This window comes from Amia ocellicauda, chromosome 9 (genome assembly GCF_036373705.1).
Source record: "Amia ocellicauda isolate fAmiCal2 chromosome 9, fAmiCal2.hap1, whole genome shotgun sequence".
Classification (NCBI taxonomy): Eukaryota; Metazoa; Chordata; class Actinopteri; order Amiiformes; family Amiidae; genus Amia; species Amia ocellicauda.
Genome location: NC_089858.1, coordinates 2,353,185 through 2,368,725, shown reverse-complemented (window position 1 = coordinate 2,368,725; position 15,541 = coordinate 2,353,185). Strand labels below are relative to the sequence as shown.

At 41.6% G+C, this 15,541-nt stretch overlaps 1 protein-coding gene across 1 annotated transcript in view; it reads left to right on the top strand.

Annotated features, from left to right (window-relative positions):
- eng (endoglin) overlaps nucleotides 1–15,541 on the top strand; it is a 42,625-nt gene continuing 27,084 nt past the window's right edge. The window contains exons 1-3 of the mRNA XM_066712615.1: nucleotides 1–123; nucleotides 3,377–3,582; nucleotides 13,684–13,835. Coding sequence (XP_066568712.1) covers nucleotides 3,534–3,582; nucleotides 13,684–13,835 — 201 coding nt within the window. The 5' untranslated portion in view covers nucleotides 1–123; nucleotides 3,377–3,533. The remainder of the gene's footprint in view (nucleotides 124–3,376; nucleotides 3,583–13,683; nucleotides 13,836–15,541) is intronic.

The window sequence follows — 15,541 nt, the reverse complement described above, 5'->3', positions numbered from 1 at the left end:
CGCCGGGGGAGGGACACAAAGCGCCGCCGCTGGCAGGACAGTCAGACGCAGAGCTGCTCGCACTTCTGTGGCGGCCGTTTCGTGCGGATTTGGACACACTTCGGGGAAGTTCTTTTTAAGGCAGTAAGTTGTGCGCATTTCTGTTCCTACAGTTATCTTTTATGCTTTCGATTGTATTATCGTTACGAAATATGATTGTTTTTCATCGGAAAGTAAATCGTCTATCAGTTGTTGGTCTGGGTAGGTGTCCTGTGGCGGTATGGCTATAAACAGCTAGTTTACATTAGGGTGGTTTCATTGCGCAGGTGTTACTTGTTTAGTAGCAAATGGCTTTAATATCTTATGGGTAATTTTAGTATTATTATTATTAGGTATTAAAAATGAACAGAGGCATGAGTATATGATATATTTCTGTGTACATTTGTATTGGATCTAATTGGCATAATATTATTATTATTATTATTATTATTATTAGTAGTAGTAGTAGTAGTATGCATTATTGATAGGCTATTGTTGTTATTATTACTATTATTATTGTGATTATTATTATTATTAGTAGTAGTGTATTAATGTATCAGTGAGTTGTATTAGCCGATTAGTAATGTATAGCCGACTTTTAACTGAGATTAATCAGTTCACTTTATAGATGTAATTGACATTCATTTAAAATTGGATTTTGCATTCCGTGATTTTAAGTTGATGTTTCTACAAATATTATTTTCTTGTGGGAAGCTTGTTGCCTGGTATTTAAACAACTTATGAAATTATAATAATAAAACATGCCATGTGTTTACGTTAGTCAGTATAATAAGAATAGACTGAATAGTTAGCCCTTATCAGATCCTCTATTGTAATCTTATTTAAAGAAAACGACGCGGTCGCATTTCCTGGAGAAGTCGGCCAAAAGTCATTGACCATTGCGTTACCATGATGCAGCCAACTGAGCTGTTCGTACCAGCAGAGCTCTGCACTTTCTTATGAGTAATGTTGGAATGTGAATTTTCGAGTTTAGAGGCTATTTTCTCCTTTGTTTCTTATGCTGCAAGGTTCAATGTTATGCATTCATGTGTAATATCTTCTAGTAATAGTTTCTGGTTAATTATACTAATATTGAACATAGCATTGAAATGAGTCTTAATGAGTTCAGAGATTGTACAGCAAAAAGCACCGTTTAATGTAAATGGATCGAAATATAATTGAAGAACTCGCTGTATTTTCAATAATAACCGAGCCTTAAGGACCATGTTTTTGTTTTCATACCACAAAAAAGTGCCGGAGATGAAGGTACATTGCTTTTACACAGCATCTGCTCTTGTTATTAGTTGGATTTTTGTTTTCTTAATGGTCCAAATACTGTTAATCAAGTTGTCCTTTGTCTAGAGCACGACCAGTTTCCAGTTTCCAGTTTCCAACTTTGTATTAAGGAATTTGGTTATTTCCAGTATTTCCTCAAGAGAAAAGCCATTAAAAGATTCTACCAAGATGGCAGACTTATCCTAATAAGGACATTTCACAACAGCCAAAAGCGGGTTATCTTGATCCATCAAAATGCACTCTTATTGTTTTGAGGAATATGCCATCTGTACATCTGGAAACTATTCAAAGGTTGCATTTGTTGCAGTTCCACACAGCTATCATCATAAGCAACACAATGCAGTGTTCAGTAATTGTTTGTAAGGATTTACAGTTAAGCATAGCATTGAAGGTGGCTTTAAAGACACCTCAAACACAATCAACATTATATTAAAAAGGGGCAAAATAGATTGGTTGCAAAGCTTTATCTGTAAGCTCAGTCAGATTACTTAAACTCCTTTCAGGGAGTTGTATATCAAATGCATCATGTTTGAAGCTTCTGGGCCGTTTCAATGCATAAATCAGGCTTTAACAATATTTTCCATCTTATCCCTTTTGGCAATCATACTGATTGTATTTTATACTTTTTAAGAGCTAAATAATTGACCCATATGGTACAAATCAGGGCAGAGATAACTTTAACAGTGCTGACATACATACTGGCATTTTATTATCTCCAGCAAATTCACATAACATTGTACAAGATAACATTGTAAAAAATGACTACAGTGTGCTACCATTACACTTGAGTGCATCATACACTGTATACTAGGTAACATTTTGTTTATTCTTAATTCATAGTTATTTAAATAGTTTTCCTTTTGTTGCTGTGTGGGGTTTTAATAATTTAACACAACCTTGCTAGCATGCTTAGGGACACTGTGAGGGAAACTTCAGCTAACCTTTATTTGCAAACCACAAGTTCTCAATCTGCTTTTAGCAACTGGTATGGTTAGTACTGTAGTGACAAAAAAAAAATCTAAAAGAAGAACTAAGATTTTAGCTGTTAAATCGTTCCAAACAAGGTTTTATGAACTTCAGCTTGATTATGCTCACTTGTGAAACACAGAATTGAAAATTAAAAGCTGAAACAAACAAACCAAACTATCACAAATCTGCTGAAAAAAGGAAAATAAAATAGGTTAATTTTGTTTCACTCATTGCTTTAATTTTACTGATATCTTGTAGGGTCTTTGAGATATGCAAGACTAAGCCTACATACACAACAAGAGTAATTAATTCACATAACCACCTAAGTATACAGCTGATCTTCAAGAGCAGTGCTCTCTAACCTCCAGGCTTTTATCCTTGTCTAAAGTGAATACCCCAACAGTTTTAATACAAACAGTGTGTTAGTGAAGTTATTGAGAGATCAGCTGGACTGTAGACCTCTGTAGCTCTCCAGGGCCATTGAGGTTTTACTACTACTAGAAATGGGGCTTTTGGGTCTTCAGCATGTTTCTTAAAACTACTTGCCTCTACATCTTAGTCAGTTGTTGCATGTTGTCAGTATGCTGATGACCACGACATTGTATTCAATCTGTGGTCGAGAAAAAGGTGTTACAAGAAGACTGACACACTGGCAGCTAAATCACACAAAGATCAAGAATGAGATGATTGCTTAAGTGGGATCAGGAGGTGAGGGTGAGAGATGAATGTGATTGGTTAACTCATGTGTGTGAATGACAAAGGCGGCAAAACTCAATCCGTGGCTCCATCGAGGCATGAAGGTCACGAGAGTTTTGTTAAGAAAGGGACTGACCCCAAAGTGTATTCAGAGGGCCATCATGAGATGAAAAGAGAGCCCTAGTCATAAAGAGTCCCGTTCCTGGAAAGTCCCTGTCCTTCAGATTTAATTGGAGTCAACTATTTAGATGATACAAGTGCAGTGCTTTTTTTATGAAACTGTTAAGTGATCTTCAAAAGTATGCCCCCTCCCTCTCCATTTTGAGCATTACAATCTAGTAATCACCCCAGGGTTGGAATAAAGCCCTTGTCTTTCTCCTCCCCTCTTCTCCCCCAGCTATCTTAGAGACATCAAGGCTGGATTTGCGTGGCCACTCCTCTCCTACGGACCCGTTTAGAAACCCTCAGCAAAACTGCCACCAGACAGGGACCATTCGATTATTGCCTGAACTTCTGGACACCGGGTAGAGAGACTCCTGCTTCAACCCACAGACATGGAGAAAGCCATCCTGCTTGCTGTTCTCATCACAACTGTGCATCCAAGTAAGTTTACCATTCCTGGTCTTTTCCATTGGGCTCTTAGAGGGAGAAGAGGGCACAGAGCTCCAGTAAGTGTTTGGGTGTGTGTATTTCCAATAGGGGCTGCACTGTTACACGTTTTAGCTTAGCGGACTGTGTGTCCTTCAATATTTTACAGGTATCACATATTCATTGGATTCAGTCAACGAGAAGACAACCTTCAATTCTTTTCAATGACTAGACACGGAATCCAATCCAAATATAATCCAGCTAAAATCGATCATGGTTTTCTTGCACCTGCCTAAACCCGGAATGAAGTGCTGGGGTTTTAATTCGCTATTGGGGTGCGAGTTTAAACGCCAAAACGATTAAAACAAAAAGTATAAATTTTTGGTTCTCTTTAGCTCGTTACAGAAACATTGCCTTGCCTTGGAGCAGCAGGCTTTGAAAGATCATTTTAATCATGATGTTAAAAATAACCCAACATCAACAAATCAAAAAATACATTTTGTTGACGTGTTGTTGAGTTTGTAAGGCCATCAAAATGGTTTATTGTATTGTCTTTCATTTTAAACTGCTTTCATTTCTCTCAGCCTCTTGGCTCCATTTGTTAGAAGAGGGCTTTTCTCAGTCTTTTGCAACAGGATTTGATTCCGTTGTTGCTATTAGCAAATATCCACTCAGTTGTGGAGGACTTTGTAGGAATGAGCTTCTGCACCGGAGAGCTCTAGACACAAAGTCAGGTTAGTCAGGGACCGTCAGCTGTGCTTCCTGGCTCAGCCGAGACCACAAAGCAACTGTTGCCACCACCACCAAAACCACCACCTCCCCTCCAGAGCTGCAACCTACAGGCCAGAGGAAAACTACCAAAAGCGATTAGCCGAGACAGAGGGCGGGGGTGGGGGGGGTACAGAGACAGAACAACGAGGGGGCCCTGCATCGTCAGGAAACGGGACTGGACGGAGGCATTATGTAACTATCAGATAACAGGACCTGGCTTGTCGAGAGAGAGAGAGAGAGAGAGAGAGAGAGAGAGGGGGGGGGGGGGGAGGGAGGGGATGTCGGCTTCTTGGAAGGTTTGATGAAAAAAAATTAAATAAATTCTCTGCTAAATTTGACGTCCGGAGTCTAAATAAGCAGCTTCTACAACGCCAACCCCCCCGCGGTGCACCAGCAGTGGTTGTCCAGACTGGGTGGCAGGGAGACCTAATGACGCGACCTGTTGTCGCCCTCTGAGACCGATCTCTATCGCTGAGCTGCAATTAACAATCTGCTCTCTGGGCTGCGTTTTGTGTTTGTTTTGTTTTGTTTTCGCTATTATTACAGTTTTTGTGTGTTTTCTGTTGTTGTAATAGCCAGACTATGAGTTAATTTATCGTCAGGGGTCTCAAACTACAGTCCTCAAGGGCCAGAGGTTTTTCTTACCCAGTTAGGGTCCTAATGACTTGATTGGCCACATTATTTGCTTGATGGGAAATAAGATGTTTTATCTTGAATTTGCTTCTTTAAAAAAAGGTAAACCAGCGATGTAGAGTGCAGGTTATCCACTAAGTTCAATAATTTGATACGTTCATCTGAAGAGTTTGGTTAACCCGTTTTTTAACATTTTATTTTCTTTAAATAGTAAAACATGCCTTTTTTGAATCACCAATTTTGTTCTGTTGCTTTTTTACATTGTAAAGAATGGTGCCATAACTAAGATACATTCTCAGAAACTAACTTCAGTACTTTAGGACAGAAATGGGACTAAAGCTTCATATAAGAGACTTTACACTGGTGATGATTTGAATCTTTCTCCTGGGAAGCGTCTCGACACAGGGAAGTGGACGGGAGTTTTGCTTTTTCTCCCCCTACTTTTAAAAGCACATATCCCTGGATGCGAGCAATGACAGATTTGTGTCCATTGTTTGAAAACACATTAAAGTGTCTCCTTCATTGCGCCCGAGACACAAACTGAAGCGCCGCATCTGGTGAGTTATATCTTGCACGGTACAGGAATGGGTGCCTCGAGAGCACTGTTGCAGAATGGAAAACTGTCAGAGCGCAAACGTTTAGTCCTGTGTTGCCTTGGCCAGATTCCACGGTACAGTAACCCGGCAGACACGGGCTATTTGGCTCTTTGGCATGTTTGCCTCGATGGTGAAGCCTGCTTGACTTGAGCGCCCGCAGTGGCGTGAGCTCCCAACGCCTCATTAGCAGCAGGTCCGATAAACCCCTGTCGAATATTCCCAAATCACGCCGGAGCCCGCAGCGGCCGTCTGCTCCGATAAGGACAGGCATGTTCAGCCCCTTATCTCTGGAAGTGATCCTGAGTGCCGGGCCTTCAAAGGGCTGAACGACTCCAGGCCTCCAGAAGCGCGGTGGCTTTGGAAAACGAAAGCTCTGTGGTGTTTCTAGGGGGATACATCTGACTTGACACTAACTTGACAGGCAGCATTACATTGGCTTACCCACATTGGGTAGGATAAACTATAATCTTTGTTCTGTGTATCTGTAGTGTTACTAACAGCTTTTAGTTCAAATTTGTTTGAAGTAGGTTCAGCAGGCGAACGCAAACTGCAGATTCTTCATTTTTGATGAAGATGATGATGATAATAACCATAATATGTATATGAAGAAAAGTTTGCATCAGAGTCCCTTGCTGATCAAATGTTCAGCTTAGATCAGGGAGTTTGTGACCTGAATATTTCAGACTCTCGCACAGACTCTCCATCAGCCAAAAGATCGTGTCACTCGCTTTGCACGGCTGAAAATACATCACATTAATACAGATAGCTGCAGGCTTCCCTAAGTAACATTTTTCTTTTTGTTTGAAATCCCGATTTTAACTGGGGAAGAGGCGCCGCGGCTGGGTGACGGCGCAGGGGACACTCTCTCCCTCTGTGGAGCTCTGATAAGACCTTGTTTACCTTCCTGTCGATAGTCAGAAATCAGTCTGTGGCCGAGGAAACGGCCGGACAATAGGTGTGCAGCGCAGAGGCAGGCCAGGCCCCACCCTCGCACTCCCCAGTCCTGACCTTGGATGCAAAACAGTTTATTCAATCTCTCCGAGCGCGTCAGACTGACTTTTCGCAGCTTCACCCCTCGCTGTCTCTGTCTCCGTCTCCGTCTCGTATCAGAAGCTCCTGCTGCGATGGTCTGACACCGATCGGGACACAGAAGTCCACAGTGCATAGTTAACTTGCAGTGAATGTTTTTTGTAAAGACTGAAGATAACTAAGTTATTGTCCTGAATAGTGCCCCCCCCAGTCGAGACTGAAGATGTTTGTTGCTCAACAGCATGTTCTAACATAAGATCGGAGGAAAACTACAACAAGAGATGTACGCTCAGGAACAAAGAGGTCAATACGGTGCCATATAAAATAAGTAACATTTTAATTTTATTTTTAATGTGCAAACTATGTTATTCTTCCCTTGAAGTGACCAACAGCTGCTTCTTATAATTCAATACACAATATTGTATATTGTTATTTATTAACAGCTATGGGACCCTGAATTCTAAACCCAGCGAAAACAGACTTTTCTAACTACAAGTGGTTTAAGTTACATGGTTTCAAGTGTGGAAGTCCTTCATTTGATCAATTACTGTCCAACAGATTTATCTATCTTTGGTTGTGCTTTTGCCTGCAGAATTAGACTCTGGGGTCTTTTGATTATCTCAGAGGTCTTTGGTTGCAGGAGTGCCTCTGAAAAGGCAGTCAATAACAACAATTACCATTTCCAGGAAATGATTATCCGGGTATAGTTAATGCAGCCATTTTAACTTAGCTGTCGAGGGGATGTTTTATTTTAAATGAAGATTTGCTAAAAGACTGGTGTAGACAAAGACTCTGTATTGAGAATTTCCTTCCCACCCAGCAGTCGTAGCGCGTGTCAGAAATGATGAAGTCCTGATTCATATTGATGAGTGGAAATAAATTGTAAAACCTCACGACTAGATGCTTACCTTATTGGTTCAGTTTGGACACAATGGCTGAATCATGTTACCTTATTTATGCCTGTATTGGATTTACACGTCCTATAGTATTCTTAGTGATTAAAAACCCCTAACCATTGATACAGACTTTTTCCAATAAGAATACTTGAAACATATGCTAACAATATAGTTGTAGTCAAACATATTCTCCTTTAGAAAAGAGTGTAATTGTTTGCTTTAATTAATGAATATGACATGTTTCTCATGAAGCCCTACTTATGTGTCAAGGTGTCTTTTCAAAGATTGTTGAGCACTGATTTACCCCAGAGCAAAGTGTAACGGTTCCAGCTAACAGACCTGATTTAAGATGGGTAAAAAAAGCAGGACTGCTGCTGCACACGTAATTACACAGCAACACAGACACTTTCTCCAGAGTCAGTAGAAATTAGCTTCTGTAATTGTCTTGTTAACTCATATCAATGCACTTGGATTTCAAAAGAGAAATGGAGAAGGGCTATAACCTGATGTGGCCGTGTGTTTCAGGGGAGATCTGAACAGCGCCAGGGGTTTCAGTAACTAGACACGATTGCGTGTGTCATCACTTTAAGACTGCATTAGAAACATGAGCTGTGGTCGGTCTTTTCCAGATGTTTTTGCACACCTGTATCCAGTTAGGATAAACTTCGGCGAGCTGAGAAGCAGTTGAAACACTTTCCAGACACTGTAATATAGAGGGAATCAGTGGGAGAACAGTCACAGCAGTCCTGAGCCTCAATAACACCCTGTGAGATCGGGCTCTCGGGTCTTGAGTGAATTGATTGTGCTCGTGGTGCTGTGATTGTGTGAGATTGCTCCCGCCATCTTCTGTATGTCTGCGGGAATCATGCAGAACATATCTCTTCTGGCCCCCAGACCCATATCTGTGTGGAAAGCTCCTGTGTAAACAGAGCCGCTCTCATGGAAAAGAAAATTGAAGGGGAGCAGATAAAAATAGATAAAGGGAATCCTACAGCATTCACAGCTCATTTAACATGAAATCACTCAGCAGACTAGCCGGCATTTCCTAAAAGCCACCGTGCCGCCCAGCCGCTGACTTCATAATCGGCGCAAGGCAGCGGCCACATATTTCACTGTGTCACCGTGCCTTGCCACTCTCTCGCTCTCCATCGCTCTGAGATCAATGTACACATCGGTGTGAATGTGTTTTTATTGCCATATTCGCAATTCCTTGACGTAGACTATCAACTGACATTTCTATTTTTGCTTAAACATGCACTACGCTGCGCAATCTAGATTAATCCCAGCTGGCATGAGCCCAGTCCACCTGGACCATGTTTTTATACAGAGGCTGGACTTCTGTTTGCAATGCAATGGTCAACTGGGATTTATCCACATGATTCGTCCATCCCCTGAGTCGATAAATAATGGACTTGACACTAAAACTACAAATACAAGCTTTGGACAGTTGCTATAAGTGCAAATGTGTATGAATTTTTCATCACCAAGCAAACGACGAGGATCTTCTCTTTCCACGATGTGAGTATTGAACCCTGGCTGAACCTTTGACATGAGTTTGGCATGAGATCACAGACCCATCATTCAAGATTAAAACATGCTCTGGACCTGTCTGTCTGTAACTGTCTGTTATTTTCATCACCACCCTGTACTGGATCCTGGTCTTCTATGATGCTGTTTTCCCATGTTTAGCTGTATTTCTAAGGTAGAGAAGGCAGCAGTGCTGAGTGCAGGGAGGCTCCTATCAGGAACCTTTCACAAAGGATTCGGCCGTTGTGTCTTTTCATGTGCAATCTGGCTGAAGGACACAAAAACACAAACAGGTCCGGTTTTTGAAACAGCAGGTGAAGAGCATGTGTTTTTTTTTTGTTCCTGGAAGGCTTTAAGTGGCTGTTAATAAAAGAGCCAATAATAAACCACTCCTCACGTTTTTTTAATTCTCTTCTTTGTCGGGAGCCGAGATTTCCCGGGTCGGCGACGCGGCTTGTTTATGCGCCTCTTGTCACGCCAGGGCCTGCCAGAGTCGGCCGTCATCGGCATGCCGTCTAAACAGGGCATTTCCTGTTGCCCTTGGAGACAGGAAGTTGCAGCGGAGGCAGGGTAGCTGTCCTGGCAGACAGGCCCGTAGCGCAGGCCCCGCTCTCCCGAGCAGCACTGCGCCGGCGTTTCCCAGCTCGGCCTGTCACGCCGGGAGCGAGCTTCCTGAACCTCCGACTCCAAAATACATTCTAAAAAGCCCAAAGAAAAAAGAAATATAATAATATAATCATTCGGTCCTCTAATCTCTGCTCCTGCATATCAACATGAATGAGTGTTTACCTCATCACTCCAGCACTGTGCAGTTTCTTGTGTACTTTCCCAAAGTGAGAAAGACAAAGCCTTGAACAACAGGAAACAAGCATACAACAAGAAAAAAAAAAACAGTCTGATCTTAATGTTGTGCTGGACTCCCTGGTGAAATATATGACATTGACGTTAGTCCAGCGTTCAGCTTTCTGACTGAACTTGTTGACTGATGTGAAAGATATTTCTGTTCTGTGATTTAAGTATTAATAAAAACGCTTCTTCATCTGTTTTCATTTGAAAGACAATCAGATAATTGCATGTGGGTAGTCATAGTAATATGTTCAGGTCCGGGAAGCTTCTCAGTCATTCTAGCTTCCAGCTGGTTTTCATTCCCACCTTTAAAACTGGACACTATGTTGATCACACACAGGTGCTTTTTCTTCTTTTCACACTGTGTGAAACAGTTGAAAACCTGTATTGTGCGAGGGAACCCAGTCAGGCTCACACTTTGGATTAATATTTTTCACAAAGTTCGCCTGCAGCCCGAGCAGTATTTTTATTGTGGTTTTGATGGAGATGCTGTCAGATATCCCTGTTTCCCGTTTGTGGTCAGGCACTGATGCAAACAATGCTCGACCACCCAGCTTATCTGCCATGGCCGTATATTTCCATCGTATTGTGTTAACTCTTCATTGAGTGCCAATGAGCTGTATCTTAGAGGTACATGCAGGCGATTTCGAGGAATTCCACACCACTTTCGTCAGCAAAGTGACTTATTCTCCAACTGTAAAAAAAGCTGCAAGAAATAAAAATAATTTTGTTCAAAACTGACGACAGGCAGTACAACGTTGCTACTAGAAAAGGCTCAATTGTAATGTTTTGGAAGTTTGTCCTATTTACCAAAGATGTATCAGGGTCTTAACTTGTTTTGCCCTGTTTGTTAACGGATGTGTGAAGTTAAACACGAGGACAAGAAAACTCAGGGCTGAAGAGAGGTTGGGAAGCAGTTGTTCTTCATAGAGGCATTTGGAGAAAAAGACTATTGGGTAATCAGGAGTTATACAGCTTGTTCCCCTTCTTGAAAAGACAGCCGTCATCTGACTCAGTCATGCTTGATCTTCTGTTTGCATCAAATAGTAACAGAAAACTCCCAAGCGTGAATCAGAAAATAAATAAATCGCAACAATGGCATTCCCCTTCAGTGAAGAGATTCGTTTCAGGCCCTCTTCCCGACACATGAATGGATCGTAATCTCACGGAAGGAAACGCTGGAGCTTCATAGACAGTTCCTAAGCCTCGTTATGGTGATCAATCCAAAAATTCTTACATTATTTAAATAGACGTCATTCAGCACCATTGACAATCAGCCACTAGGACTGTTCACTGCATGGGCAGCTGAGCTTGGCCCGCTTTCCAAGGCCAGGCCGTTGAGTCATCGCAGGGTTTAATCGCACATCCAGTCGGGACGGCTTGGGCCTCGCCGATGCCTAAATGCCAGCGACGCCACCGGCGCAGATAACGTGGAGTCGGGCGCTCTATCTCCCGACACACTCGGGCAAGCGGGGAGGGAGCAGCTGAGCCCGGGACTCTGTAGGAAGTGACACCTGACCCTCATTTCCCGAGGAAAGACACTGTTTACTTCTCAGGGAATATTTATTGACCGCCAACAGGAAACTCCCCGAGGGCCCAGAGAGCGCTTTCGGCAGACTGCGGATCCGACCAGGGAGCGATTTAAAGATCTTGGCAGCCATCCGCAGAAAAAATTCGACCAATTCCCTGTGGCCTTTGACAATGGACTTAAACACCCAGCTGCCCCCCCGCTACCCCACACCTTCCCAACACACACACAAACGCTCGACAAACCCTCCCTGCCACTCACGCCTCCTGACAGGGAGAGACCAGAGGAAAATGGTCTGATGCACATATTGCGTTCATTTTAATGGCATTGTATTTACTATCACGCTTTGTGGATTGCTGCTTTTTGTGGATTGTGGTTGTAGTTGTGAGGGGTGGAGATCACCTGATCCATTTTTAACGGCTAAAAATCGATCAGGGTGCTAGATGATATTGTGAAACACTGCAGAGTAATTCCTTCACTCAAATCACTGCCACTGCCCCCCCACCAAAACTAAATGCATATCATAAAATTAAACTAACTAAATAAATAAAATGTAGTGTCGGTTGGGGAATTTGGTCATTTTCTGTTTTTGATCATTCTAACAAGTAAAATCGTAAAAAATAAAAAGGTAGTGTCCTTATAATTAAACAAATCTGGGCACTGAATGCAGTTCAGATGCTATATATGTATTCAAGAATAAGTATGGATGTATTCAATATGAAAATACTACAAGCAAAAATATCACAGACAGTGTAAGTTAAAGTAGATAATTTTTATGACTATTAATATATTCTAACAAAGCTGTTCTGAACAGAGTAAAAATACTATATATATCAATTCATTAGTATAGTCGAAATGTACTATTAGCATTAAAAATGCAACCTGACAATTTTAGCGATTAAATTTTGAGATTTCAAAAGCACTAGAAACAGAAGAATATCAGTGAAGTCGGGAGTGGGGGGGTGGCACCGTCTTTCGATACATAACCTCAGACAAAACAAACGTGTGCCATGACTTTGCAGAAACAGTCGAGTTACACAGCTTTATCTGCCAGCTAAAGGAAGCACGGGGTGTTTTATTTTAGCTTTTAGTGACTAAAATAACGAGGGACATTGTTTTTTTTATGAGCTCTTACCAATTTTATTTTTACCAAAACAATGCCCTAAAAATGATGTATTGTGCGCTCATGTAGAAACTCAACTGGATTCTTTGCCATTTTGTTTCCTCGCCTCACACCAACCAGGCGGACCCCCGAGAGGGAGGCGAGTCATTTGCATGTAATTTCAAGATGAAAAATTTTGCCAAACCTGCCAAACCAGACTTCGGTTTTGGAATGGATATCTCAAAATCCAGGGTCAGAAAAAATAAAAGGATGGCACAATTTCACACAACATTAAATGTTTAATGCTTTGGAAATATTACAGAATTATAAATGGTATCTGAAAGCAGAGGTTTATTCATTTTTTTTTCTTTCATATGCGAAATCTGGTATATATATATATGTATATATCTATCTCTCTGTATCTAGTCTCTCTCTCTCTCTCTATATATATATATATACGGTCGAGTACACAGAATATCGAGGAAACAAAATGGCAAAGAATCCAGTCATGCAAATGTCAAATATCTCTCTCTCTCTCTCTCTCTCTCTCTCTCTCTCTCTCTATATATATATATATATATATATATATATATATATATATATAGAGAGAGAGAGAGAGAGAGAGAGATATTTGACATTTGTTGGGGTAAAAAATACATGATAAATTAAAAACGTAAACAATCATGCACCCCATTTATAGTCACTGTTTAACGTGCCTCAGTTTGCTTCAATTGACCAAAAAGACTCCACTCTTTGAAGATAAGTCACAGATGAATCCTCTGTACAATGCCTGGAAGCTGTAACACATAAAATTAATATATTTAATTTAAGCATGTACAGCACCTCTCTGGGTGGAAAATGTAATCATTTTTATGCCACATGAAACAGTTTGCCAAATGGCTCCAGTTTATTCCAGATCTTGGATCCCACCTTGTAGCAGTGTGAACAGCATCCCATTGAAAGTGATGACAAAGTGAAATTGTAGGATGAGCCATGTTGCCACGTGGGTGTCGCTGGGTTCAGTAGACGAATGACTGAACACAGAATATCTTCTCACAGAAAGCACAAGGCTAACTGATAGCTATACAACACAAGCGCTGGTTGCCCTTACACAAGCGTCAACGTCCTTGCAAACTGCGTAGCCGGCTGACATAGCAAAACTAACCGTTCCCTTTCAAACGTCCACAGAAGCCCTGACCGCCTGCCAGCCTAAGGAACACAACTCTGACTCCTGGATCACCGTGATTGGAGAGGCGACGGGATGCTGGGGCAACTTTACTGATGCCAACGGCACGGAAGTTCACATCCTGACCCTGGAACTCAGTGAAAATGTGCCAATGGTAAGTGAATAAGCCACATCAATATGACTGGGTTATTGAGCAGGTTGTTATAATAAGCTGTTATATGTGTTGAAATAACGTATTCTTATGTAGCAGACGCCTTCATTCAAGGAGACACACAGTTTAAAACACAAAATGTTATACATTTACACACTGTTACACAAGGGTCACAACATCAGTATTAAAAGGCATGAGACGGAATGGCAATGGTCTACAGGCGAGATCTAAACGGATGGGTCTTCAGGAGGCAGGGCAGGGCGCTAAGACACTGTGTCGCTCATTCCTACATGGCTGGGCAAGACAGTAGAAGTGTTTTTCAGACTTCACGGGCGACAGGCTTCAGTCTCACAGTCGGGCTTTGGCCATTATAGAGCGGAGAGACCGATTGGTCAGACTACCGTAAATCCAACACACGCCAGCCATCAATTAGATCCCCCGTCCATAGGTGTGTTTCCACAGTACAGTGTGTAAATTAGCAGGACGAGAAAACATTTACACTCAGACAGACAGCGTACAAATTATACAATGATGCGTTTCCTGCAGAACAAGTCAAACGTCACATCGATGGAAACTGACTGACTAAAGTCTCCCAAGAGCTCCAAGAAAAACTATTTTGTTTATGCCGGAAGTGCCATTTTACTTATGTCATGATTGACTAGTCCCATGTAATATCGGGCATATGGTTCATGTTAGCGACTGACATTGAGGAGGGGGGGCACAATATGCGTACATATTTTGCAAAGATGATCAGAACGTCTGTGTTCCTTGTTAGTCATGTGGTATTCATTAAAATGCTTGAAATACTATCGTGTGTGTAACAAAAAAAACAACCTTAGAAAAAATGCTAGTTAGTTGAGAGGTCCATTACTTTCAATTCCTGAAAATTATTTAAAAAAAAACAACAACCACAGTACTGTCCCAGAAAATATATCACATTTGAATAGTATTTCACTTCCCTGTAGTTTTAGAATGTGTCCTTTAATGCAGCTAACTGGAAAGCTTGTTTTCTGTCCAGTTATAAATCAAGGCATGCGGTTTCTGTCGCACGCACGGGAGCTGAGAGAAAGCAGTACGTCGTCTTGAAGGAATTCCATTTCCTTGAAGATCGCTTTCTGGCGTATCCAGCCATTCCCTCACTCGTTGCTAAAATGAACACACATGCGATCACACGGATTCCCCTCTTCCAGGAAAGAAAGTACACTTGTGTCAAAACATTCAGGATTATACAGTTTAGCAGAAAGTGAAGTCATTCAGCAGACTAGTAAGAAAGTGAAAAGGAGAAAAGTATCATCCTTATGTGGCCTGGCTTGAAATCTTTTAGCCCTGTTTTCTAGATTAGAAAAATGGACATCCTACGCAGCCATGACTTATTGCCTCCCATTATTACTTTTTAAATGAAAAATAAATAAATAAACAGTGAAACGGGGGTCTCGCACGCACACTGTAATTGGGAAGATGAATGGCTTTATAGTTATGCTACGGACCACAACCAGGAGAGATGCCAAGTCTGCCTGGTCTAAAAATGAACAGAATACACCTTTGGGAGTTGCTCTTCTCGTGGATTGATTTGGTGTTTGTCCCCATTCTGGCAGGCTTTCATAGATTCTGATAAATTCATTAAAAAACGAAGCCTGTGGCGGAATCTGAACAGATTTCCTTCTTCCAAGCAGCGAGAAGGGAAGTGAGCAAAACTCCCTTTCAAGTAC